The sequence below is a fragment of the Acipenser ruthenus genome, chromosome 15, assembly GCF_902713425.1.
Source record: "Acipenser ruthenus chromosome 15, fAciRut3.2 maternal haplotype, whole genome shotgun sequence".
In the NCBI taxonomy this organism is placed as follows: domain Eukaryota; kingdom Metazoa; phylum Chordata; class Actinopteri; order Acipenseriformes; family Acipenseridae; genus Acipenser; species Acipenser ruthenus.
This window is the reverse complement of record NC_081203.1, coordinates 4,268,524-4,295,514: the sequence shown is the minus strand read 5'-3', so window position 1 is coordinate 4,295,514 and position 26,991 is coordinate 4,268,524. Positions and strand designations below refer to the sequence as shown.

Below are 26,991 nucleotides of genomic sequence, written 5' to 3'. Positions count from 1 at the left end.
GTAAACCTGCCTTCCAGGCCTCTGTGTTTTAACTACAGTAGTCTTACCAGCTGGTAAATTAATAATTTAGTTTAGAGTAACCAACCTTGTTATTCTGTTACCAATATTTGCTTAAGACATAGGACATTAATATAACTTCAGCTGACATGCCTGGTAAGTTTATTATATTTTGTATTATCATTTTTAACAGCAAATCAATTATACATGATGTGTTGTGGATCACTGTGAACAACTTGCACACACAGTACAGCACAAATACTATGCTGCACATAAAGTGAATAATTAAAATATACGTTTGAACAACAAAACGAGACAAAGGTAGAGATTAAGCATCACTAATATTTGAAATGATAGCTACACTTAAAAAAAAACCAAAACGTTATATAATACAACTTAACAGAAGAAGATATTCATATTCATATTTAAGGCGTAACTCAACATATTTTAATGACTTTGCGTGCGTACGTTGTGCTAAAAACGGTGTATTTTGAGAAGATGAATAAAACATCCTACCTTTTTCGTTCCAAATCTGTTCTGCAGCAAAACCTTGGCGCGCAGTTTTCAGTTTGAATGTGAGGGCGTGGAAACAGGCAGCTTTTGCCCTTATAAGGCGTATTTCCTTTGTGATGTAACTGAGGAGGCGGGTTTTAGCAGAGAGGTGTTTTTTTATCTGCCTAATAGGCAGACCTACCTGCCAGTCGAAGTTCGGGGCAAACTTCTACCCTGTGCGCCTCCAATAGTTAGTCCGTTGTTCGTTCTCTGCGTCTGAGAGGTTGTTATTCATGTTTTTTGGAGTCCCATGGCACAACAACTTTCACCCGGAACAATGTTGAAAAAAGGTACTTTTTTTCTTGTTCTAATTAAATAATTGAGTTTAGTGTTTAAGCAGCGCATATTGAAATATTGTCTTATAAAAAATAATCTCTTCGGTGCTGGCAGAGAGAGGTAGGCATTTTAGATCAGCAACACCTGACATACAGTAAATATTCTCTCATGATTATAATATTAAATTTCACACTTACCTGAGGTCAAATATTTTCTAAACCTTGACTATTTGTATATTATTATTTACTTCTTAGCAGTAAAGTACCTTGCTCAAGGGTACAGCAGCACTGTGTCGCCCAGCTGGGACTGCGACTTTCCGGTCATGAGCCCAGAGTCCATAACGACTACCGATTAGGTGTAGTATTTTTAACATTCTGTGAAGAGAGTAGCAACAAATAAAATATATTTAGGACTTCTGATTTTCTGTGTTTTACCCCGACTTTTCTGTTCGACTTTAAAAATGATGCTTGTTAAGACATTCGTGTATCTCAATCACAACTGAAAAAAGCGTGAAGTAATGTAGGCTATTTAATTTACGTGTTTTTTTTCTGTGAACCAACTAAATGGGATCTTTTTCATTTAAAAGCGACTCATCTTTATGTAAATAGAGTTACATATAACGATTGTAATAGTGTGTACAGCAAATATATATATATATATATATATATATATATATATATATATATATATATATATATATATAATAGCAATGTGTATATATATATATATATATATATATATATATATATATATATATATATATATATATATATATATATATATATCTTTAATAAAGGTTAGTGGCTTATTAACAGTAATCCAGTTTAACATCATTTTGTTTTTTATAGTCTTTAATAACTCTCTGGTCATTGATATAACTAGTTTGGGCAGGTCTGGACTGTAGAGCACTGTCTTTTTATTCCAATGTATTAATTTACATTCTTCTGAGGGCACAGATTGTTGCAGTTTTGCAGATGGTCTTGAGAGCATATGTTCAGCTTCTGTGTTGGTCCCATTAAACATTCACTTTTATATTTAAGTAACCATTGCTATTTTTCTTGGTTTAGGACGGTCCTGCCTGGTCTTTGGTTTCACTGTCACCGTTGGGATGTTTACAGTGGTCTATGTGTTCCAGTAAGTGTGAATGCACCTGTAGGAGTTGAACAAACAATTAGAAACTGCCTTAACACTGCCACCAGAGCGAGGACAGCAGGAAGCTGGTTGTTCTGTAAGGATATGGGGCTGTTCCTCTGTGATTACTGGCTCTGGTTGTTTCCGTGGAAGTTGCCTGACACTAGGGTTATCACATTCCCAGAGTGAAAAAACTAGGACATTATTTTTCTTCAATTATTTGATGCCAATAGCTGTAATAAATGTATATACAGTAACAGCACAATCTTAATTTATTTCTTAGCAGACGCCCTTATCCAGGGCGACTTACAGTCGTTAATAAAAAGTACATTTCAAGAATCACAGTCATCTAATACATGACTCTGCTGTTAACTAGCTGAGCACACTGCTACAGTTTTGTGCTTTTAAAAAAATGTGAATACAATGGGAAGAAATGCAACGATTTAACATAAAAAATTGGGTTTTCCCAGGACGTCTGGTAACCCTGCTGGACACTGACTAGCAGCAAAGTGATTCAGCTTTTCTATGACGCAGATCTCATGGAACTAATTCAGTTTGCATAACAAGGTGGTTTCATGAGGGACGGTCAATGCACACAAACTATATATTGTATTTTTTTGCCCAGCAGCTTCAAAGGTAAAACCAATATATATTCTGTAGGTGTGAGCTTTTAGAGTACATACTGATTCCATACATTTTCTTGTATGGATGTTTGGATGCTTATTTCTATAAAGGCTTGTCAAAGCGTGCGTTCGTCTTCGCCACTCCCGAGTCAGCGCAGGGGTGGTAGAGGTGAGCTGAGCCTAAAAATAATTGGCTATTCCAAATTGGGGAGAAAATGATAAAAACAATTGCCGACTACTAAATTAAAATAAAGGGTTCCGTCCAAAAAGCCCAGCCCATCCACTGGCAATAATAAAGTGAATGTTGTCACCAGACATTTCTTAAAATATTGGGTCAATCTTTTTTTTTTTTTTTTTTTAATAAACATTTGACATCTCACACAAGTGCAATGATAAAACACAAGTTAGTTGTTAAGGGAGATTCAGTGTTAGGTATGGGTGTGCCGATATTCGATTTTCGGAGTAATTGCTTTTAAAAATGTGAAGCTGTTAAGTACTAAATAAATGGAATAAAACATGTTAATTACTCAACACAAGACAATACGGTCCCTCGGTTTCCCTTGTTTACACAATTATTGAGTACCATAGGTGTGTTTTGATTTATTTAATACTTGGCAACAAATTCAATCAGCTAAAAAGGAGAGGAAGGAGCTCCATGTGACATTCCTGGATTTGGCTAATGCATATGGTTCAGTGCCACATGAACAACTTTGGGTAGCATTTGATTTTTTCAGTGTACTGATGACAATAACAAATTTAGTGAAAGCTTACTTTGGAGATTTGCAATTTAGTTTCTCAACTTCAGAATTCAGCACTACATGGCAATGCCTAGAAGTTGGAATAATGGCAGGATGCACCATTTCTCCACTGGCTTTTACCATGGCAATGGAAGTAATAATTAGGGCATCAAAATGGGTAGTGGGAGGAGAACACTTGGCTTCTGGAATGCGACTACCACCAATTCCAGCATACATGGATGTCATGACAACCATGACAACAGTAGCCTGCACTAATCGGTTATTGGGCAAATTAACCAATAACATTGAATGAGCATGAATGCATTTCAAGGCCACTAAATCAAGGAGCATCTCTATAATTAACAGTAAAGTAAAATGTTCTACATTAATGGTGAGGCAATACCAACAGTGTCTGAGAAGCCAGTGAAAAGCCTTGGGAGATGGTACGATGGGGATCTAAAGGACACAGTTCATGTGGGAGAAGTTAGACAATAAGCAGTGGAAGGGTTGAAGAGCATAGACAGCAGCGCTCTACCAGGCAAATTAAAACTCTGGTGCTTTCAGTTTGGGCTACTGTCGAAGCTGCTGTGGCCACTAACTGTGTACGAGGTTTCTTTGACAACAGTAGAGAAGCTGGAAGCTTTAATCAGTTCATACATCAGGAAATGGTTGGGAGTTCCACGCTGCCTCAGCAGAGTGGGACTTTATGGTAAAGTTGTTATAATCATGGAAAACACTAGTGGAGGCTTTGAGAAAATTGTTGATGCTCATACCATTAATATATATTGTGACCCCTGAATGTGTTTAAGACTTTTGTACAGCAGCGTGTGTGAATGTATATAAACATTCCTAAATAACAGGAAAGCACTCTGCATATTCCATGCAAAGATAAACACATCCAAGAAGACTGCAAGTTCATTCAGAGGATATAAAAGGGATATCATATTCCAATGGAAATACGCAAAAAAGGTTTAATACTGTGTGTATATATATATATATATATATATATATATATTACATACAGTACTGTGCAAAAGTTTTAGGCAGGTGTGAAAAAATGCTGTAAAGTAAGAATGCTTTCAAAAATAGACATGTTAATAGTTTATTTATCAATTAACAAAATGCAAAGCGGGTGAACAGAAGAAAAATCTACATCAAATCAATATTTGGTGTGACCACCCTTTGCCTTCAAAACAGCGTAAGTATTTCCCTGTTATACTGTATGTGGAACTATCTGTCAAGAGGCTGTACTGCAAGCTTATCTTAAAAGACTTTCTGTTGCCAGAATTAAAATGTAGTCCTAGGGTTGGGAGCATTAATGGACCATTTTCACCATTTATTATTATATTCTTCCATTGTAAGATTTTTTTTTTTCATGAATATTGTCTAATAAAATTTTCTTCCTCAAATTTCAGAGTTATTTTATTTCTACTGCAAAAGGAGGGTACAGTAATTTATTAGAAGCTTCTAGGTAGGTTGCTCCAGAACTTGTGTAACATTAGTGTTTTGGGTGATGATGTCTGTGTGCTCATGTGTTGGCGATCTGTTTGATCTACAGGCAAATTCAGGTCTCGGTGAGATGAGAGAAATAAGTTGACTTATGTAAAGATGGTTTTCACAAATAAAATACAGTTTGGTATTGGACAAATGTTTTTTTTTGCTGTAGCCTTCTGCTGGAAAAAAGTTTCTAATAAATACAACCGGCTCAGCAAATGTGCATTGTAGAGAAACAGGAAGTTCAAAATGTATCAATTGAAAACACGTATCACTTAATTTTAGGGCTGTGTTCGAAGGTTCGTTCGCTAGCCAGGAATTCGAAGGTCGTTCTAAACCTTCGAAGGTTTGTCAGGCGGCATTCATGAACTGTTTATTTTTTGTTTTGTTTTGTTTTGTTTTGTCCCCCCCCCCCCCCCCCCCCCAAGTTGACAGAAACTGTTTGAAAGTGTGTGAATACTATAAATAACAGATTAAATGTCACTCGTATTACTAAAATAAAACTTGTATTAAAATCCAAATCATTATACGTAATTATTATTATTGCAACCAGCCCTGTCTCTCTATTTAATTCAATGTAACGTTTGTTCTTTTGGGCACATATTCACAATATGTGGGAAGTGCTGCCAGCCTTGCTATAATATAATGGCATTTATCCATAATGGAAGGTATAACGAGCGTCGACTGTATCAACATGCATCTTAACCAGGTGTCTGTCTGTCTGTCTCTCTCTCTCTCTCTCTCTCTCTCTCTCTCACTCTCACTCTCACTCTCTCTCTCTCTCTCTCTCTCTGCTGATTCCCGGACAGCAATAAAGTCGAGTTGCGGACAAAGACCCCCTGGAATGCCCCTATTCTGTGGGAGGGGACCTTTAACAGGACCTATTTGGAGGAGTATTACAGGAACAATCCCGTGACCATCGGGCTGACTGTGTTTGCACTTGGGAAGTAGGTGTTTCTGTTGCTTACAAACATTTTTCTTAGATTTTTTTGGAGGGGAGGGGGGGGGGGGGTATGAGCACACAGTGGCGGTGCTAGCTGATTGGGGGCCCTAAGCAGGAAATATTTTATATGTTGTAATTAATTGCTATTAATCCAACTCTGATTCTTAATTAAAACGTTGATAAACCGTAAATTTGAAAGTTGTCCTGTAAATGTTTCTTTACTTCGTAACATCATGGGTGTGTTTATATAAAAATAACATTATCATATGTTTTTAATTTAAAAGCTCGAAAACCGTACCAATAAAAAACTATATATATATATTAATTCCTTTTTCTTTTTATATTGATTCCATCTGCTAATATCAGTCTATTTCCTTGTGTAAACTCATAAACACACTCTTTTTAAAAAACAAACTTGTCCTTAGTGAGGGCTAAAAATGAGAATAAAAACAAAATACATAGCCTATTGTTAAATCAGTACAATACTACAAAAGTTCTGGTTAAAAAAAAATATATATATATATATATATATATATATATATATAACCCCCTGAATCGGGGCCTCTTGAACTGCTTGGGACCCTGAGCTTTTACTTAGTCTGCTTATGCCTAGTGCCACCACTGTGAGCACAGCTTTCTGTCTTTATTTAATTTGTAAAAGTAATTTCAATTTCTCACTAAGAACAGAAGAGCACTTCTTGTCCATATTACCCCACTGTCACAAAGAGGGCTTTGTGGGGACGTCAGACCAGTTAATGGACACACAGTACTACGGGGATGAAGCGCTGGTGCGCGTATTTATTGAAAACAAAATCTTTAAACAAAACGAGAAGGCATGCTGGCCAAAACAAACAGACAACACACACTGAATGTTGTCTATATATAAGAAACATGCCATGCCTTTTATTTTATGAACTTCGCTATCAAGTAAAAATACATTTTAAAAAAAAAATGATGGCATAACAAATATCAAAAAGTGGAATTAAGAATGGAGATCAGGAAACAAAACTAGTGTGTGCATTTGTTTATAGCTATGAGTTGTCGTTTTGTTGTGTTGAGACTAACCAGATATCTCTTACTGTCACACAGATACCTGGATAAGTATTTGGAGAAGTTTCTGGCCACTGCAGATAAACATTTCATGCCTGGCCACAAAGTTATCTACTACGTGATGGTGGATGATCACTCCAAACTCCCGTACATTCAATATGGAACCAGCCGCTTCTTAAAATCCAGGGTTGTTGCAAAAGAAGCCAGGTGGCAGGACATCAGCATGATGCGCATGAAGACTCTGGCAGACATGCTGCAGGACTTCATCAAGGACGAGGTAGACTATGTGTTTTGCATGGACGTGGACATGGACTTCCGTGCGCCCTACGGGGTGGAGACACTGGGGGAACTCGTGGCCCAGACCCAAGCCTGGTTCATGAATTCACCCAATACTGGGTTTACCTACGAGAGACGACCCGAATCCAAAGCATACATTGAAATGGGGCAGGGCGACTTCTACTACCACGCGGCTGTGTTTGGGGGAACCCCGTCACGGGTTTTGGATCTAGTGAGAAGTTGCTATGCTGGTATAATGGAAGACAAGAAAAATAACATTGAGGCTGTATGGCATGATGAAAGCCATCTCAATAAGTATTTTTTGGAACACAAGCCCACCTTGATTTTATCACCAGAGTACTGCTGGGATTTTACGATATATACAAAAATGGAACATGTCAAGTTGGCTTGGGCTATGAAGGACTATGCAGAAGTAAGGGACAATGTTTAGCCAGCAAGGAACCAGAACTGGGAACTGTTCATATCATTGAGTTTTAAAATCAGTTATACCAAAGACACTTGCTGATGAGCTGTTTGGATTTCTCATTGTAACAGGGTTTTGACACTTTTCTTTTCGCTGTCTGGACATCAAACAATGGAACATAATTTCTCTGTGGAATACCTTTTTAATTTCTCTGTGGAACATTTTATGTCGCTGTTAGTATCATAACTGTCCCCTGAAACTCTGTCCCTTTTTATAAAACCCATTTTTCAAAAGTTATTGTATAGTGTTTCCTCTAAATGTATTGTAGCGTGCACGGGGGAAGGCAGCAGCAGGGCTGGTTGGTGACGTAATCACACACAAAGACATAAGCCCGATATACGCTCCTTGCAAAGGAGCTGGCTCTTTTATACAGCGGTATCGGCGCTATGCTTTAGTGCGAGAGGTCCTGGGTTCGCGCCCGCCCTCCGCCTGTGTGTGGATTGCCTGACCCTGTGTGATGCGCCTGCCTGCGTCAACCACAGTGTCACAGGGCACTTTTTTTTCTTCATATGTTGTATGTTTTATAAAAACGCGCCTGAGCAGTGCTGAAGAGTGGTCTGCTTTGTATAGAACTGTTAACTACATTTGTAATATGAAACCGTACATTTTGAAATGCATTTTAACCCATTAAGTACCAAATACATTTCTTTTGAAAAAAATCAGAACACAAGCTGTATTTGTGTCATATGATATATTACATTTAGACTTAACTTTTGCAGTTAACAAAATTAGAGTAAGTTATCATAATAATATATTTAAAAGACAAAATTTAAAATAACAGGAAGAAGTCAGTTAAAAATGCTTTAAAATAAAAATCATTCAAAAGTAGCCTGTCCTCAAATGAGGACAGTGGCACTTAATGATTAATGTTACAGTACATTAAGATAGGCTGGGCCAGATTTTCAAAGTGGAAAATCTTCCGTGTTTGTCACTGGGACCAGAAACCTTTGAACTTTTTGGTGTCTGCAGTGAGCCTTTTTGTTCTTTAACTCGTCAGGTTTTTCAACATTATTGCTCAGTATGTTTTTTTTTCTTTTTTTACCTGGACAGTTTTTTTTTTTTTTTTTTTTTTGTCCTTTTGGGTTTTGTGATGCAATTTGTCTTCATGTTTTTGAATGTAATGCTCAGTACAATGTAACAAGCTTCTGGGTGGAAAGTGTTCAAACTAGCATGCATGCCAACAGTCCCTATATGGTCGGGACAGTCCCGATTTCCTAGAAAATGTCCCGCGTCCCGATATTTACCCATAGGAAAAAAAAAATTCTGCACAGCAGTTAGTGAAAACCACGCGCTGTGCTCTTCATGCGGCTGACACATCTGCTGATCACTAACGTATACAAAAGTAAGAACGGTTCAGAACGCCTATTTTTACTGTCATGATGGTTGTGTCGTGTCGGGGTGGTGGATACGTCTATTATATGATAGAGTGTTTTTTGCGACTACAATACTGTTAACTACTAATAATGCAGGAAGGACGTCTTTTCATTCCCTTTAATTTGAGGGGACTCGGCACTGGTGGTTCTTAGGGGCGAGCAGGGATATTGAGGAGTAGGGACACAGTGGGTACAATGTGTTATTTTACGTAGTAGGACCTGGGCGCACACTGAAAAATAAAATAAACAGTGTTCTTCTCAGAGTGTTTTTAGAACCTATTCGGAATACCGTCCACCCCTTCCCTGTTTTGTACTTGTTGTGGTCCAATGAGAACGGTGTCGAGCTCCCTTTACTCCCTTTAAACCTCAGAGCTACAAACATCTTGGGAATGGAGGTTGTTTGTGCGTGTGAAATATCCGTAACTCTGACAAACATAGTTTTCGACGATGTTCACAGTAATGCAGTACTCATAGTTAGTGTATTTTTTTTAACGGTACTATAAATGGAAAAAAGCTACATTTAACTTACCATTGACATTTTCCCTGCAGCAAAAACACAGTTTTAAACGTCAAGGCTTGAAAAAGCAAAACAAACCGTGCTTTATTTAAAACTAAAATGTTCTCAGTAAAATTGCACGCACTTGTTTTGAAATCTGACGCACCTTATATAGGAGCGTCTACCTGTTGGCGTGATTTCATCATACTTCCGGTATATGAGCCTTCAATATTTAGTCCGTTGTTCGTTTTCTGCGCCTGAGAGGCTGTTATTCATGTTTTTTTTTTTTTGCGTCCCATGTCACAACTTTCACCCGGAACAATGTTGATAAAAGGTACTTTTTTTTTTTTTTCTTGTTCTAATTAAATAATTGAGTTTAGTGTTTAAGCAGCGCATATTGAAATGTTGTTTTATAAAAAAATAATCTCTTCCGTGCTGGCAGAGAGATAGGCATTTTAGATCAGCAACACCTGATATACAGTAAATATTCTCTCATGATTATAATATTAAATTTCACACTTAACTGAGGTCAGATATTTTCTAAACCTTGACTATTTGTATTATTGTATTGTGTGTTGAGCTCCCTGCTGTTCTAAAGAAAGGGTCTAAGCCTATACTATATAGGGATGGAATAAAAGCCTAAAAAATTAGACGCACTGCATGCAATGGGTTAATATGAATTGAACAACTTCAAATTCAAGAATGGGTATTCAGCCGAGGGGAGGTTCGTTCATTTTTACTGTCTAGTAGACTTTACACACTACGCTGTTCAGCCTTGATAGAAACACCTGCAAAGAGGCTCTGATCACTACTTTAATACTGTACTGGATCGGAACACTGCATGTGCCTACAAATTCAGTGACGACAGAGAATACCATGTTCTTGACCAGATATTGTTTTTACTGATTTAAGCACTAGAACAAATGTTATGTGTCGTACTCACAGGAAAACAAAATTGAGCAAAAACGGTTCTATGTCTTAGATGTAGAAGCTTTTATCTGGTGCTGAAACCACGTGTAAGATTCTGTATTTTTACTTTATAATAATCAGTTTAATTGTTCATGTGGTATGCTGAGAACTCTCTGTACTCATTTCTAAAAAATGTCATGACTTTCTGTAAACTGCTGAATGTGCTTAGCGTTGACAACCATTCAAGGCTGTGCACATCTAGTAATTCGTCCGTACTAGATGTACATATTGTAGAAATTGTTGATTGTTCACTTTAACAAGCTAGTGTTGTTGATGAGACTGTTTTTAGAGTGAGATGCAAAAGCGACAGTAGTAAATGTGTGATATTGAGATTGCAATGTAAACGAGTGAGATGTTGGTTGGATTGTTAAACTGTATCGCATTTTTAACGTGGTATCTGTTGGGCGTGATGAGATTGGGGGTTCATTAGCCTGTAATGTAACATACAACCTCTGAGCGAGAGTTGAGAGTTAAAAAGGTGAATTAGCTAGGTATTCGATGGAGCTTGGGTGGCCCAGTGGTTAAAGACAAAGGCTTCATACGAGGTGGTTCCCGGTTCAAATCCCAACTTGCACTGTGTGTGACCCAGAGCAAATCACTTAATCTCCTTGTGCGCCGTCCTTGAGATGTAAAACCAAGGTCCTGTTGAGTGACTGTGATGCATAATTCACCCCTAGTCTCTGTAAGTCGCTTTGGATAGAAGCATCTGCTAAAATGACTAATTAATAATAATGAATAATTAACAGACAAAACTGCTTGACACAGAGACTCCAGACCGTGCCCAACTTCCAATTGAGAATGGGTATTCGCTTTGACTGCTGTGGCTTGAAATTGTTTGGTACTGTACTGGAAGTTAAATAATAAAGGTTTTAAAAACATAAGAACATAATAAAGTTTTTCAGCAGTGTTATGTTATTCTCACTTAGTTGTATTGTGTGTATCATTTTCATACTCTGTGCAGCTTCGGAACCCAGTGTTCCAGGCGATTTTGTTTATACAGCTGTTTACTGCACAGAATGGGAAATGAAAGGTCGGTTCGGTGGTTTTTTTCAATAGTGTTATGTTGTTCTCACTTAATTGTATTGTGTGTAATTTTTGTCGTCTTGCATCTTCGGAACCCAGTGTTCTGGGAGCTTTTTGGTGATAAACAGAAGGTGCTGGCCTGGAACGGGTTAATGACAGCGTGTTATTAATCGGTTCTGATTGCTAAAATATTCTCCAAGTGTCTGTAACTTTTTATGCTGTTTTTTAAAGCAATTGAATTCATTGAAGTGCCGTTCCAGGCCGTTGCGTCTCTCGTTCCGGCTTTTACCCCATCCCCAATTGCTCAGCCTGACCTTGGTAAACTTTTGTGTTTGTGATTTTTTTTGTTTTATTTGACTGTATAATTTGCTCTGTGTGTTTATTTTTGTTTAAATAATTTTTACATAATATTTAAATAGGAGCGCAGCAGCGCTGTTTGCCCCTACCTTTGTATTTTGGTTTCATTTCCTGGGCTGACGTTACCACTGTAGTCCTCACTGCCACACAGACACAAAACAAAGCACTTACCTGAGGATACTGGGTTATATCAGGGCTCTGGATTTAGAGGTTTAAAGGCTGGCAGAAGCAAGTCAAAGTGTAAAATCATATGCGGTGTGTCTGTTTAATGAGCACACCAAATACTAGATTAATCGGGTCAATTGCAACGAACTGAAAGCAGCGTACTAACTGGGGATGATCCTGTGGTTAGTACGCAGCTCCGTACTAAACTAGTACGCAAGTTAAATACCAATTGCAACGAACTTGGCGACTGAAGTTAGTCCCCAGCTGCGTACTAAAGAAGGTCTCAATTGCAACAAACCCAAAATTAACTGCTGATGCCCTCTAGTGTATACTAAGTATGGGACTAATTTAGTCTAATTTGCTATGGACTAAGAATTTTAGTATCGTACTAAGTGGAATAGTGGAAGACATGTGAAAGGACTAACTTAGTCTAACTCTTGCTATGGACTAAATATAGGCTGCAGATTAGGTGTAGTATTGTTAGCATTCTGTGAACAGAGTAGCAACAAATAAAATATATTTAGGGCTTCTGATTTTCTGTATTTTACCCCGACTTTTCTATTCGACTTTAAAAATGTAATTGATGCCTGTTAAGCCATTCGTTTATCTCAATCACAACTGTGTTGGTCCAATTAAACATTAACTTTTATATTTAAGTAACCATTGCTGTTTTTTTTGGTTTAGGACGGTCCTGCCTGGTCTTTGGTTTCACTGTCACCGTTGGGATGTTTACAGTGGTCTATGTGTTCCAGTAAGTGAGAATGCACCTGTAGGAGTTGAACAAACAATTAGAAACTGCCTTAACACTGCCACCAGAGCGAGGACAGCAGGAAGCTGATTGTTCTGTTAGGATATGGGGCTGTTCCTCTGTGATTACTGGCTCTGGTTGTTTCCGTGAAAGTTGCCTGACACTAGGGTTATCACATTCCCAGAGTGAAAAAACTAGGACATTATTTTTCTTCAATTATTTGATGCCAATAACTGTAATAAATGTATATACCGTAACAGCACAATCATAATTTAAACGTCAGGTGTATTCATTGCAGATCATAGCAATTCATTGTTTTCTTTCTATTGTCATCTGTCCAATGTACAAAAAGCCAAGTTAGAACAATTAGATCAGCTATCATATACAGTGCCGTGAAAAAGTATTTGGCCCCTGTCTGATTTTCTGCATTTTTGCATATTTTTGACACTGAATGTTATCAGATCCTCAACCAAAACCTAATATTAGATAAAATGGACCCTGAGTGAATAAATAACACAAAAATGTGATACATATTTCATTTATTTATTAAAGAAAGTTATGCAACACCCAATGCCCCCGTGTGAAAAAGTAATCGCCCCCTTAGACTCAATAACTGGTTATGCCACCTTTAGCAGCAATTGCAACAAAAACATTGCACTCTTGCTATCACTTGGTTGCTTTCCAGTCATGATTTGACTTTGCATTTCCATACGCTAAGCAATATTTTCCGCAACTCGAAAATTTTATTTATGCCTTATGGAATTTTTTGCGTAAGGTTGAATTTGCGTAAGTCGGGTCTTGCGTAACCCAGGGAGCGTCTGTAATAAGAATGTTTATTTTATTTTTGAAAATAAACACAACCTAATACATGATAACTAGCTGAGCACACTGTCATTTCTCAGCCGTCCAACCAGCTATCTTGTTTTTTTTGTGTTTGGGTCATTGCCATGACCACGGGCCGTGCCATTATACCATTGGTTTAAGGCTAGGATGGGTGTGGCATATATTATTTTGAGTTTGAAGAAGAGTCTCACTGCCCGCGCAATTAAGACTGAGTGGACAGTGGACTCGAAGTTCTTTATCTGCAATTCTACAATTCCAGGACTGATAACACTATGTAACACAATTTTTGTTCCCTGGTAGTAAGTGTTATTTCCTAATTGCTTATGCCTCAAAAGTATAGAAAATGGTTATTATTCCCCACAAACTTTGCTTTTGTGACCAGGACAGTGATATTTTGAAATTTACCTATTTCCAATGAGAAAACGGGCGAATTTGTGTCTTTTCGTTCACATAAAGTCAGAAAAAAACAACATATGAATCCAAATTAACATGCATTTATACTAAAGTAATACAAAAATGACTACAAAAGATTTAGAAGTGAGTAGTTTTTCGAGATTTACGATTATACTGTAAATCACTTTCACGAATCAGCCCCCAAATGTAGTCTCCCATCATGTTCTCGTTATACTGTCCTTGGTAGCGGCGTTCAAAGTCCAGTATATCCTGGTGGAAGCGCTCGCCTTGCTCCTCCGAGTACGCTCCCATGTTCTCCTTGAATTTATCAAGATGAGCATCAAGGATATGGACTTTGAGGGACATCCTACAGCCCATTGTGCCGTAGTTCTTCACCAGAGTCTCAACCAGCTCCACATAGTTTTCGGCCTTGTGATTGCCCAGGAAGCCCCGAACCACTGCGACAAAGCTGTTCCAAGCCGCTTTCTCCTTACTAGTGAGCTTCTTGGGGAATTCATTGCACTCCAGGATCTTCTTTATCTGTGGTCCGACGAAGACCCCGGCTTTGACCTTTGCCTCAGACAGCTTAGGGAAGAAGTCTTGAAGGTACTTGAAGGCTGCCGACTCCTTATCTAGAGCTCTGACAAATTCTTTCATAAGGCCCAATTTGATGTGCAGTGGTGGCATCAGCACCTTCCGGGGGTCCACCAGTGGCTCCCACTTGACGTTGTTCCTCCCCACAGAGAACTCGGTCCGCTGTGGCCAGTCCCGCCTGTGGTAGTGCGCCTTGGTGTCCCTGCTGTCCCAAAGGCAAAGATAGCAGGGAAACTTGGTAAAACCGCCTTGGAGACCCATCAGGAATGCCACCATTTTGAAGTCTCCTATGACTTTGATGCCATCTCAGAAAAATGCAGATATGTATCCACTTAGGCTGCTGGAACTAAACTGAACTGGTGAGCTTAAGGCCCCTGTATTTATACTACTATTTATATTACTGGAAAGTTCTAGAAAGTTCTAGAAGTTACTCCAAGTTTACTCAGCACTGAATCTATCTGGAATGTTCTGGAAAATAGGTACATTTCAAAATATCACTGTCCTGGTCACAAAAGCAAAGTTTGTGGGGAATAATAGCCATTTTCTATACTTTTGAGGCATAATTATTATTATTATTATTTATTTCTTAGCAGACGCCCTTATCCAGGGTGACTTACAATTGTTACAAGATATCACATTATTTTTACATACAATTACCCATTTATACAGTTGGGTTTTTTTTTTTACTGGAGCAATTTAGGTAAAGTACCTTGCTCAATGGTACAGCAGCAGTGTCCCATACCAGGGATTTAACCCACAACCCTCCGGTCAAGAGTCCAGAGCCCTAACCACTACTCTACACTGCTGCCCTGGAAATAACACTACCCAGGAACCAAAAAAAAATAAAAATAAAAATGTTACACGGTGTAATCAGCACATAATCTAAAAGGTAAATACTTAAAATAATTAGAAGTATTATTATTTTTTTTCTTATATTGTTTTTAAAACTTTTATATTTGTTGGGTTTAAAAAAAAAAAAAATAATAAAAATCACTACATCATGTCTGTCTGTTTTTTTTAGGACGTATCATTCTTAGCTGTAACCATAGTCAATATTATTATTATTATTTAGCTGTTTTAATTTATTTTAATTTTCGGTAATTAAAATACCTGGCAAAAGCCCGGTGTTTCAAATCTGACTTCAAAATTGTAGGCGTGGTTATAAAAAAAACAAAACAAGGAAGGTCACCGGTTATGCGTGCTGAAGGGATTTGACAAGCGCGCCACATTCCAATTGCTTGTCAGGTTTGCCGAATGTGAACTATTGCATCACTCCAAGGTTTGTATTATTTTATTTACTTACTCATTAATACTATATTTGTCATCAATAACGACTCTTAACAAATCTATTGTGGTATGTTATAGTATTAGTTTGCATTGCATTTTGCTTTTACAATGCTATATAGTAGGCAACACATTATAAATTTTCACTAGCATTGTATATTATCTATATTATAAATTTCACTAGCGCATTAAAACAATGTAATGTAATCTTGAAACTTGAGAGTGCGTGGTATAAAAACTAAGGAATCCTACAGAACAATTGCTTGATGCCAATAATATCTTTTCTTTTTAATTACACTTAGATTTTTTTTTTTCACAAAAATGATTAACAGTTAATAAGGTGAGTTGCTGTTATAAAAGGCTAAGGTTGTATACATAGCTCTACCCAAACACTTCATGTTATGCTTGTGTAGCTGTACCCTGGACCCAATCACCTGGCTTAAATGCCCGATATTTCATGTTTAAAGGACTATGCTTGTGTAGCTGTACCCTGGACCCATGTTTTAAAGGACTATGCTTGTGTAGCTGTACCCTGGACCCAATCACCTGACTTAAATGCCAGGTATTTCATGTTATAAAGGACTATGCTTGTGTAGCTGTACTCAGGACCCATCTATTTTTAAGGTCAAAACTCTGAAACCACTTCTGGATTTGTTCAGCAAAATTCAGAAAATGCAAAGGCTTCCAATAAAAGTTCCAAAACACAATACACAGTTTGTTTGTTTATTTACTACTTACTAATATCTAAAGCAGTGGTTTCTAACCCTGGTCCTGGAGGTGTCTGCTGGTATTTCTTCCAACTGAGTCGTCAGTTGTTTAACTGAACACTTATCTGAACAATCTCTACCTGTTTTACAGTTGAAAACTATTGAAAAGGTCTTAATAAGCCAATTATTAGTTCAATTAAGTAATTATCTATTTTAAAAAGAACATTACAATGTAACAACTTTAGCATTACTACAAACAGCCACAGACAGTGAACATTAAAAAAAATAGAGTAAATAAATAAATAAAATACCACTGCCCTGCCATATTAAAATTAATCCTTGAGGCAAACAGGGACAAAACACAAGGCAGAGAACAGAGGCTCCATTTAAAAAAGAAAAACAAACATCTGTATCGTTTTTTTCCCCACCTCTCGTTGCCAAACCCAACACATCTGTATTTTAATATAGCTTTTCATTTCAGCCGGGATTCTGAATGAAAATGGCTTGCCAGGCTCCCAAGTGGCGTAGCGGGTAAAGGCACTCTGTCTGGAGTGCAAGGTGCGCCACCATAGGCGGGGTGAGAGACTCGTCTTGAAAAGTAGCGGATTTCGGAGGCGTGTCGGAGGGCGTTGGCTGTCTTTTCCCCCCCCTGGGGGGTTGGGGGGAATTGTGTGATCCTCCGAGTTTACTAGAGAAATTGGCCTTTACAAATTGGGTGAAAAAAAGGGAAAATTGGCTAAAATATAAAAATTAAAATTTAAAATGGCTTGTAGGCCTATGCTTTAAATTTTCACTCAAGCAAAAGCTTATTGTGCGGCTGGCCCAAAATGCTTGTGCACAGGAAAAATAAGATATGAACCCTTTTTTTTGACAGTGTGGCAAATGTGACAGCAAGTGCTTCGGGTGAGTGGGAGATTGGGTCGGGCAAGGGGCTTGTTTTCTAATTGAGTGCTCAGCTGGAACAAGTTAATCATACTGAGCTTTGCATATTGGACAAACAGTCACCCTTGGGGGTTTTTTGGTGACACCCACACACTTACAATGGCACCATCGTCCACATACATCACAGGCCACCCACACTGACTGCAGAGCAGGTTTACGACAGCATGTCATATCACAGACTCTTCTTTGTGATGGAGGTTGCACCGCATCCTGCATAAGCCTGGCCGTGACAAATGGTCTCATCACAACTCCATGAGCCTGACTCAGACTTTCTGGCTTGATGCTCCTCGTCAATGCAAGAGCATTCGGAAATACATGTGTAATTAAATGTTAATGTGTTAATCCAAAGTAAATATTTGAATGAATTTAACATTTTTTTGTAATTTTATAAAATTCAGTTTTGTTCCTTTTTAAAGAAAAGGCTGCAAGTTACCTGTGATGATGATGTCATCACATGGATTGCATAATTGTCATTAATGCACCTCTATCAAGGTTTGTATGGGTCCTTGGAATCCTGGAAAGTCCCAGAAAATGGCTTTGCCCTTTCTCTAACACAAAACTGCTCCAAATTGTAGCCCAAGATGACATTGTGTAATATTAAAAGGTCCATGGAACACAATGTGTAACCGTTTTTGTAGTTGTGCCCTGCCCACTGAGGTCAAGCGACATCATCAACTATTCCAAATTAAAGTAGAGAGTTATTATTATCATTGCAGACATTTAGCAGAAGCCTTTATCCAAGGCGACTTACAAGGTTTATTAAGCAGTAAAATACAATCTAATATAAAATCAACAATAACATGTAGCAACTTCAACATCACTATAATAAATTTAGCCACAGACAACAATGAACACTAAAAAGCACAGAGTAAATAAAAACATAGAAAAACATGGCAGCAGATTAAATAGGACAGTACAGAAAAATGATAGAAAAAGGCAGAAGAGAAATTTTGCAGGATTTACAAGTGGAGTCTAAACAGATGAGTTTTGAGGAGGTGTCGGAACGTGGTGTTGCACAGTGTAGTTCTGATGCTCACAGGCAGCTGGTTCCTCCACTGGGGAGCAAGAGAGGAAAAGGAACGAGCAAGGGCAGTAGAACAGTTGAGGGAAGGCGAGACCAGTCGGCATGCAGAGGAGGAACAGAGCGGGAGAGAGATTGAAGGTACAATCTGATTTACATGGCTTGAGTTCTTAAGCATCAAAGTATTCAATCTTTTATGACAACCATTACACACCTCCACATTTCCACGTACTGGATGTTGTTGTTTCTAGGCAAGGAATCCAATATTGAAACTTCCATTTGTGGAATGTTTGCTGCTAGAAGTACCCAAAGATTTGCATTGACGTTGATGGGAACAAATATCCATGTAAACTTGTACAGTTGAACCTGTATTAGATGGATAAAAGTGTCAAATGGGACATGGATCGTGGTCATCTAACCAGTTAAAATGTTGAACTTAGTACCGCCCCTCTATACCTTGTCATTCAGCCAGTTAGGATGCTGCAGAGTATCAAAGTCCCTGTACTTCCCCATACACATGGTATCTGACCTGTCTGTCCCTTTGAACAACTACATGCTGGTGATCGTTCAGCTCTGCCAGTAGTCTGTCTGCTTCTGTAAATAACAATAAGATTTTCAACAATCTTAATTTCAAATTTTCCTTTCAAAACAATCTAATCCTCATTTTATTCCTAAAGGTATACTTTACTATGTCAGCAGTTTGATTTTAAATAAACCATTAACTGTTCTAACCATTTCACAGAACATGAGTGTATAGAATAACAAACCAGAGACATCCTTTGTGGAGTTGCTCAATTGACCGCATTTCTTCCCTACAGCTGATTCATCTGATGAGTGGCCTGAAATACAGCAAGGTCACGTTTGCGGGTTTAATGTATCAAGTTCATTTCTTAATAACATATCACAATGAACAATGAAATAATAGTGCAGTTATCTAAACATACATTTCTTGTTGGCTTCTGCTATCCTCTTTTTTTGCCTGCTTTTGGTTTTTCCTTTTTGGAGTGTTTGGGGAATGCACGAAGTTGCTGTTTTGACACATCATCTTGATTGCTGTCGAGGGGCAAACTGTTGTCTTTGGGAATTAAATCTTTAAGCTTCTTAGAGAGATCATCTACAACCGTGGCTGCATTCCTTAGAGCATCTACATTGACACAGAGGTAGGATGCATCCTGAAGAATCTTAAGTTTCTCTCTTAGAAAACTTTGTGTGGATGCTAGACCCACAATGATTGGCTCACTTAGAGTGTTTGAGCAGTGAACAGTCCGCTCTTCCTCAGACACAGACACTTCGTCATTGCCCGCATCCATCGTGTCTTCATGGACAATCTGACATTTCTGAAGAGCTTGACTAGACAAGAAATCTGTGTCAAGAGTCAGATATGGACTGTCTCTGTATGCAGGGCACAAGACTTCCCATGAATGGTCAGTGTGTTTAAAAATGGCAAATAGGTGCTTGCAGGGTAAAAGTGTAGATTTGAATGACACACACTCACAAAATGGAAATCTGTCTTCATCACCCAGATCAACAGTATACCACTCAGCTGACATCTCACTCTTCACCTGAACATGCCCATCTCCTAGCTCACATACTTGTTCTGTAGAAAATTTAACAAAGATATTCTTGTTTTCCATTTGAAATATAAACATGCAGTGCTATAACCGATTGTATTTACCTTGTAATATAGTGGATAAAAAGCTTTGTAGGACAGTCTACCTTCTTGGTTTTCTGAATGTGGAATCTTCGCTTGACTGTAGTCATCTTCACAAGGCTGAAGCAGTTCATGCACAAAGGGATCATAGAACATAATTTGTCCTTATTTAGAATAAATGTATCTTTGCAGTAATTTTGCAGATATGTACGAACTTGTAATTTAAATGGAAATGTTTTTAAATACATATAGACATTTTAGATGTATATATGTGTGTAAAAGCATTCCTAAATTAAAGTGGTGTACCTAATTTCCAATAAAGACTTTTGTTTTGAAATTACGAATGATCACAAAATGTATAATCTAGTTCTATGATCCTCACCCTTGGTCCTGAAGAGCCGCAGCCCTGCAGGTTTTATAGGCAACTTTAAATCCTCAATGAATGAAGACCTGGAGGTCAATAATCGGTTCAATTAAAGCAACTAAGAGCTCAGGTGGAATTAAAACCAGAAGACTCTGTGGCTCTCAGACCAGGAGTGAGAATCACTAATCTTGGTGTTTGTCTATAAACATAAAAAATACACATGACTATTTTTGGCCAGACTGGCCAACTAAGTTAAACGTTGAATATTACACATGACCTTTTTACATTCTGAGTCCCGCTTGTGTGTTTTGCCATATTGACAGCAATGAATGACACGATTGTTCACGGCAAGCGGCACATTGTCTGAAAAATCCTCCACTTGCTAAACGAGTCGCTGCGTCCCTTTTTCTTTCTTCTTTTTGTCATCAGACCCAAAATGAAGATGAAGCAAGTTCATTTACATAACCCGTACGAAAGGGTATACCACAAGTCTTTTATAAAACATTCAACAGTGGGCATAACGGGTTGGTGTTTCTGCACTATGTGAAAGGTGTAAAACACCATTATGGAATTGACAGTATACTTGCTGTATGAACTGTACCTAACTACTCTTACCAGACAGTGAAAGATGTCAAAGTGGCCCTCGTGTGACACTCTAGCACATTGTTTAGTTCATCTCTTGTATAGACAAACCCAGAAACATGGGTATTAGTAATGCTTATAACTCTAAAACTGGTTGGTAGCCAGTCTGTTAGAGGTGACTCTGAAAGAAAGAAAAACATGGATAAAACTACATTTCAATTTTCACCTTAAAGTATACACTGGTTGAAGTGAAATAAAGTAGATTATGCTTATTAGCAACCCTGATAAAGACAACTGTCAGTTATTAACTACATTTTTACAGGAACCAATCCTATACCATACATATATAGCTTTTCGCTTATTAACAACTTTCAGATAATGACAACTTGCAAATATAAATGCATGTACTGTATTTATCAAATCAGGGAATCTCAGGTCACACACCATAGCCAAGAAGAGCATTTGAAGGAGGTGACTTTCTTTAAATATTATTACCGCTATAAACACTTGAACTGTTGGGAAGTATATACTATATGTACAAGTAGTAAATACATTCAAGGGACTTTGTAATAGCATGCAATAGTTAAGGCACAGGAAATACATGAATATTAGTACAGTATCATAATTTTAAACTCATCCATCAGAATCCATGTCTATATCGGGTTCACCTCAAGAACATTATGGCCTGAAACAGATCTAATGAGTTACACATGCTTAAAATAATCTCCACTCACCTGTAGAAATACCTTTTGACTGCATAGTCATGAAACTAGTCACAATGATGAACTGAAAATAGAAATAAAAATCCTGACACATAAACTCAGTAACCAAATGCTTTTACAACTTATTAGTCCTTTATAACATGAAATATCTGGCATTTAATCCCAGTGTTTGGGTCCAGGGTACAGCTACACAAGCATTGTCCTTTATAACATGAAATATCTGGCATTTAAGTGGTGCTAAAATGAGGTAGGCATGTTCAAAATAAAGGACCTGTATTTTTTCTTGAACAGTTCCAACAGCACTCTGCTTTCAGTCCCCAAATACACAACCCCGAACCCTGAGCCTGTGTAAGTATAGCCTGACGAACATCTTTCTGTTCTTCATTTTACTTCAATTCAGAAATGCTATATATTCTGTTACCTGTGTTACAAAAAAACTGAAAAATGTGACATTTTGAAATCTAACATGAAATACTGTACTACTGTTGTGGCTTCTGGTAGACTTTTGCGATATTATTTTGTAGTTTCTTTGATTACAGGATGTTAAATAAAAAAATCATATATAAAAATCATATATACACACACACACACACACACACAATTAATTATTAGTTTATTTAGCAGACACCTTTATCCAAGGTGACTGACAGAGACTAGGGTGAGTGAACTATGCATCAGCTGCAGAGTCACTTACAACAACATCTCACCCAAAAGATGGAGCACAAGGAGGTTAAGTGACTTTTTCAGGGTCACACAGTGAGTCAGTGATTTGAACCTGGGACCTTTTTTTTTTAATTGTCTTAATCCTAAAATTCTAGGTGATTCAAAACTTTTGGCCATAGCTGTAGGTGTTTGCTAAGTAGACAGCACCAGATAATGTAAATAAAAAGGGGGGAAATCAACTGAAATAATAATGAAAGATCGACCCAAAAATGAAATCCTAAACTTGTGTTTGCAGCACATACAAAATATAACAGCTCTGACTTTGTTGCCATAATATTTCAGGAGCTTGTCAAACACAGTCTGGCAGACTACATCCCCTAACATGTGGGGACTGGACCTTGGGGGGATTAGTAATAGTAAAAAAATACAAGAGCTAGAAAAATGAGCCTTCTGTGGAATTACATAACTGTCGCATTGCCCAAGCTTCTTATGACTTCATATTTGCATACAAAGAACATATGTGACATAATGTTATCTCTCTCCTTCCCACATGCAGTCCCATTCAAAGAGAAAAGGTACCAGTGAGGATCGATAGCTATTCGAAGAGGTAAGGGGTTGTTAAAGATGAACTGTTCGAAAACACTAAAGCCGAAGCCCTTATTATAGTCTAGACTGAAGTATCAACATAAGAACAAGGGCTGGTCCGTTTGGAATAACTTGCTATACTAGTCCAATACACACATATCCAGTGTAACAGTAATGCTTTTTTTTTCTTTAGTTTACGTTATCCACAGCCGCAATCCTTGAAGTCACCGTAAGTATTTGACTCCTGTTCCCTTCCTTGTTATACTGTATGTGTAACTGTCTGTCAAGAGGCTGTACTGCAAGCTTATCTTAAAAGACTTTCTGTTGCCAGAATTAAAATGTAGTCCTAGGGTTGGGAGCATAAATGGAACATTTGTTATTTATTTGTAATACAAAAGGAGGGTACAGTAAATATTCTGTTTGTTTTAAGTCATTCTTATACAAATGCACACAAATAAAAGTCAAGTCCAATGCCTAATTTGATAGCTCTCAGCTCTCATGCCTTTTTTAGTTAAGTTTCGTTCCAGTTAATGATACAGAACGTATTTATCCTGTAGTAAACTATATGCATTTGTTTAAATGTAAAGAACGACTAAATTAACAGTATTAAAACACTGCTCTTAAATTCAGTTAGGTTTTTTTTTCTTTTTTCTTCGTACTCGTAATCTGCTGTCATAAGCCAACGTGAAACCGGGTCAAACGTTAAATGCGAAAGGGGTGAAGTCCATGTGAATTGAGTAACCATTTCCAGTGTTTGCATTTTTGTATCTATTAAAATCAAAAATCAGAAGCCCTGATCTTAAATGTGTCAGTATTCTTTGTGATCACGTGACCCTTCTTGAATAGCCTTGCGACCCCCTATTAGATCGGGACCCCCAGTTTGAGAAACGCTGATTTATACAATTAAGTTACGCTAACTTTTGAAATAATTTTATTTGGTACCACCAGTGATTTCAGATTTTCCCATACACTGCAGTAATCTATTGTTTTGTAAACTGTAACGCTTGTAAACTAAGCACAATGATTCTTTCAAGCTTGTCATTTTGGATATGGGTGTTAATATATTTCCCACACATTACAGTATCACACCTGCCTGATATGATAACGGACAGTGAAGTGTGTCTTCTTCTCCAGGAGATCGGATGTGATGACGGTCACCCCTTGGTTAGCAACTGTAGTCTGGGATGGAACCTTCGACTCTTCCATAATCGACAGCCTGTACCAGCCACAGAACCTCACGATAGGAACCACTGTGTTCGCTATTGGAAAGTAAAGAAGACATTCTTTTAGTACAATTAACATTTTCAATAAGATGTGTGTGTGTGCTTGCAAGACAATGTTACTTTGTGTCTTCTGTAATCCGGGGTAGGGGTCTAAAAAAAGAAACAGTTGCCTATTTATCCCTGTACCGCTGTCAGCTCTGACCGGAAGCTTTAACAATAGAGTTTCCGAACCACATTCTGCAAGCATAAAGCTGAGGGAACACAAAGCTAGTTTTTCAGGAACATTGTCTTGAAACTTGGTTCCAGGAGACCTAGTTTGAGGCAACTTTGCTGTATCGAATCTAGTCTCCCCTGGTGTGCTATGCAATGACTTGAAACCAAGTCTCCTGAAACCAAGTTCCAAGCCACAGAGTGGCTTTGTGTTCCCTCAACTTAACCCTGCCAGGTGATTGTGTGGAGTGCAGTTTGTGGGTTGAGATCATTCAGAATGTGGAAAACTATGTTCCACATTCTGAATGACATGGTCTGGAGAATGAAGGGCAGCCTAGGGTTCAGTGCTGGCCTCCCTGAGCCTCGCTCTCCTGTGTTCCAGGTACACCCGGTTTATCAAAGGATTCCTGGAGACAGCGGAGAAGCACTTCCTGGTGGGCTACAAGGTGAACTACTACATCTTCACTGACAAGCCCGATGAAGTGCCAAGTGTGGCCCTGGGTATGCAGAGAAACCTCAGCGTCATCACTGTGTCCAAATTCTTCCGCTGGCAGGAGATCTCCATGAGGAGGATGGAGAGGATCCTGAACACCATCGAGGAGCGCCTCCTGAAGGAGGTGGACTACCTTTACTGCCTCGACGTGGACATGCTCTTCCACAACCACTGGGGGGCGGAGGTGCTGAGCACCCTTGTGGCTGCAATTCACCCAGGCTACTACAAGAATCCCAGGGAGGTGTTTCCATACGAGCGCCGGCCTGCTTCCCAGGCCTACGTGCCGCTGGACCAGGGAGATTTCTACTATGCTGGAGCCATGATTGGGGGGCTTATCGAAAACGTGCGTGCGCTAACCAGGACCTGCCACCAGGCTATACTGATAGACAAGCAGAATGACATTGAAGCGGCCTGGCAGGAAGAGAGCCACCTAAATAAGTACTTCTTGCAGCACAAGCCCACCAAGCTGCTGTCACCAGAGTACCTGTGGGACGACACGAAGCCCAAGCCGCCTGAGATCCACTTCATTCGCTTCTCAACCGTGTTGAAAAACTACGCAGAGGTCCGGGAGAATGTTTAGATAAGGGGCACGTTTCAGATGACGTGGGAGTCTCTGTTATTGTAGAGCATCTTGGTACGGATCTGAAGTAACACAGTGCTCTTAAGTGATATATTGTTCTTGTTTAGAATCACTCTGTATGTCATGTCTTGCTTCAGTCAGCATGTCCTGCTGATAAAATCATCCCTTTGGCATCTCTAGAGCTCTCAAACATGTCTGCTCTCAAAATCACAACAGGCAATACCATTGAGGTTACCAGACATCCCAGGAAAGCTGGAATTTTCCAAATTTTTAGCCTTCATTTTTTGTCCCGCTCAGATCAAACTGTATCTTGTTCTGCTGTAAATGCCTGGAAGGCTTAAAGTTGCCTGCAACTTCTAGTTTTAGTTTAGTTGTTGCACCTTTAATTTTCCCTTTATTTAGTTATTAGTATATTTCCAATAAAACTGTTCCTTAATATTCACTAAACGTTGTTGTCTCATTATTTCAATAGTGGTGGGTTCAACATGATTTGAATTCAAATAAACTATTATATGAGCAGCAGTGTGGAGTAGCGGTTAGGGCTCTGGACTCCTGACTGGAGGGTCGTGGGTTCAATCCCAGGCGAGGGACACTGCTGCTGTACCCTTGAGCAAGGTTCTTTACCTAGATTGCTCCAGTAAAAATCCAACTGTATAAAAGGGTAATTGTATGTAAAAATAATGTGATATGTTGTAACAATTGTAAGTTGCCCTGGATAAGGGCATCTGCTAATAAATAAATAATAATAATATTAAGTACCTTTACTGGGCCATCATTTCTGTGAAGTGTGTCATCCAAACTGGCTCCATGGCTGTATTCACTTGCCATCAGAATACATGTCTGTTTTTGCTGCAGCCATAAGTCTCACAATATTTGGCTGACACAGCCATCTATTAGGTTAAAAACACAATAGTTACAGTACAAAGTTTGAAACTTCAGTACTAATAAAATGCATATTAAAAGTAATACAATGCGATATATCTTCCAAAGCATATATTAATGATAATAGCAACCAAAATTTACTAATCCATTAAAAAAATAATTACTCACTAGCATATTAGAATTTCAGGCATTATTTCACTGTGGTTTGCTTCATGAAGAGGAATTTGAATTTCAGGCATTATTTCACTGTGGTTTGCTTCATGTAGAGGAATTTGAATTGCATGTATTATTTCACTGTGGTTTGCTTCATGAAGAGGAATTTGAATTGCATGTATTATTTCACTGTGGTTTGCTTCATGAAGAGGAATTTGAATTGCATGTATTATTTCACTGTGGTTTGCTTCATGAAGAGGAATTTGAATTGCATGTATTATTTCACTGTGGTTTGCTTCATGAAGAGGAATTTGAATTGCATGTATTATTTCACTGTGGTTTGCTTCATGAAGAGGAATTTGAATTGCATGTATTATTTCACTGTGGTTTGCTTCATGAAGAGGA

The 26,991-nt window shown here is 38.3% G+C and overlaps 2 protein-coding genes and 1 long non-coding RNA gene across 6 annotated transcripts in view; 2 read left to right on the top strand and 1 right to left on the bottom strand.

Annotated features, from left to right (window-relative positions):
- LOC117422695 (globoside alpha-1,3-N-acetylgalactosaminyltransferase 1-like) overlaps window positions 1-26,238 on the top strand; it is a 50,860-nt gene extending 24,622 nt beyond the window's left edge. The window contains exons 1-7 of one of the 2 annotated variants that reach the window (XM_034037957.3): window positions 8,636-9,766; window positions 12,631-12,697; window positions 22,089-22,145; window positions 23,017-23,067; window positions 23,239-23,274; window positions 24,180-24,314; window positions 24,861-26,238. In XM_034037957.3, the coding sequence (XP_033893848.1) occupies window positions 9,730-9,766; window positions 12,631-12,697; window positions 22,089-22,145; window positions 23,017-23,067; window positions 23,239-23,274; window positions 24,180-24,314; window positions 24,861-25,551 (1,074 nt within the window). In that variant the 5' untranslated portion in view covers window positions 8,636-9,729 and the 3' untranslated portion in view covers window positions 25,552-26,238. Of the gene's footprint in view, window positions 1-8,635; window positions 9,767-12,630; window positions 12,698-22,088; window positions 22,146-23,016; window positions 23,068-23,238; window positions 23,275-24,179; window positions 24,315-24,860 lie in introns of those variants that run through there. The other variant, XM_058986915.1, reaches the window with a different exon arrangement.
- LOC117974011 (N-acetyllactosaminide alpha-1,3-galactosyltransferase-like) lies at window positions 630-7,800 on the top strand. 2 transcript variants are annotated; one of them, XM_034928083.2, is made up of 5 exons: window positions 632-839; window positions 1,080-1,180; window positions 1,893-1,959; window positions 5,620-5,757; window positions 6,843-7,800. In XM_034928083.2, exons 3-5 carry the CDS (start codon window positions 1,934-1,936, stop codon window positions 7,528-7,530), a joined length of 852 nt encoding a protein of 283 aa, XP_034783974.2. In that variant the 5' UTR covers window positions 632-839; window positions 1,080-1,180; window positions 1,893-1,933; the 3' UTR covers window positions 7,531-7,800. The 2 variants fall into 2 exon arrangements, with proteins under 2 accessions (XP_034783973.2, XP_034783974.2); XM_034928082.2 differs by lacking the exon at window positions 1,080-1,180 and having other exon boundaries at window positions 630-839.
- LOC117422698 (uncharacterized) lies at window positions 18,230-26,764 on the bottom strand. 2 transcript variants are annotated; one of them, XR_009307345.1, is made up of 9 exons: window positions 26,311-26,764; window positions 24,135-24,304; window positions 21,810-21,861; window positions 21,109-21,256; window positions 19,974-20,075; window positions 19,246-19,317; window positions 18,935-19,072; window positions 18,693-18,844; window positions 18,230-18,512 (listed from the first exon to the last, which is right to left on the bottom strand). It is a non-coding gene; the product is annotated as an uncharacterized LOC117422698 (long non-coding RNA). The 2 variants fall into 2 exon arrangements; XR_009307344.1 differs by having other exon boundaries at window positions 18,230-18,844.
- Window positions 26,765-26,991: the final 227 nt, after the last annotated feature.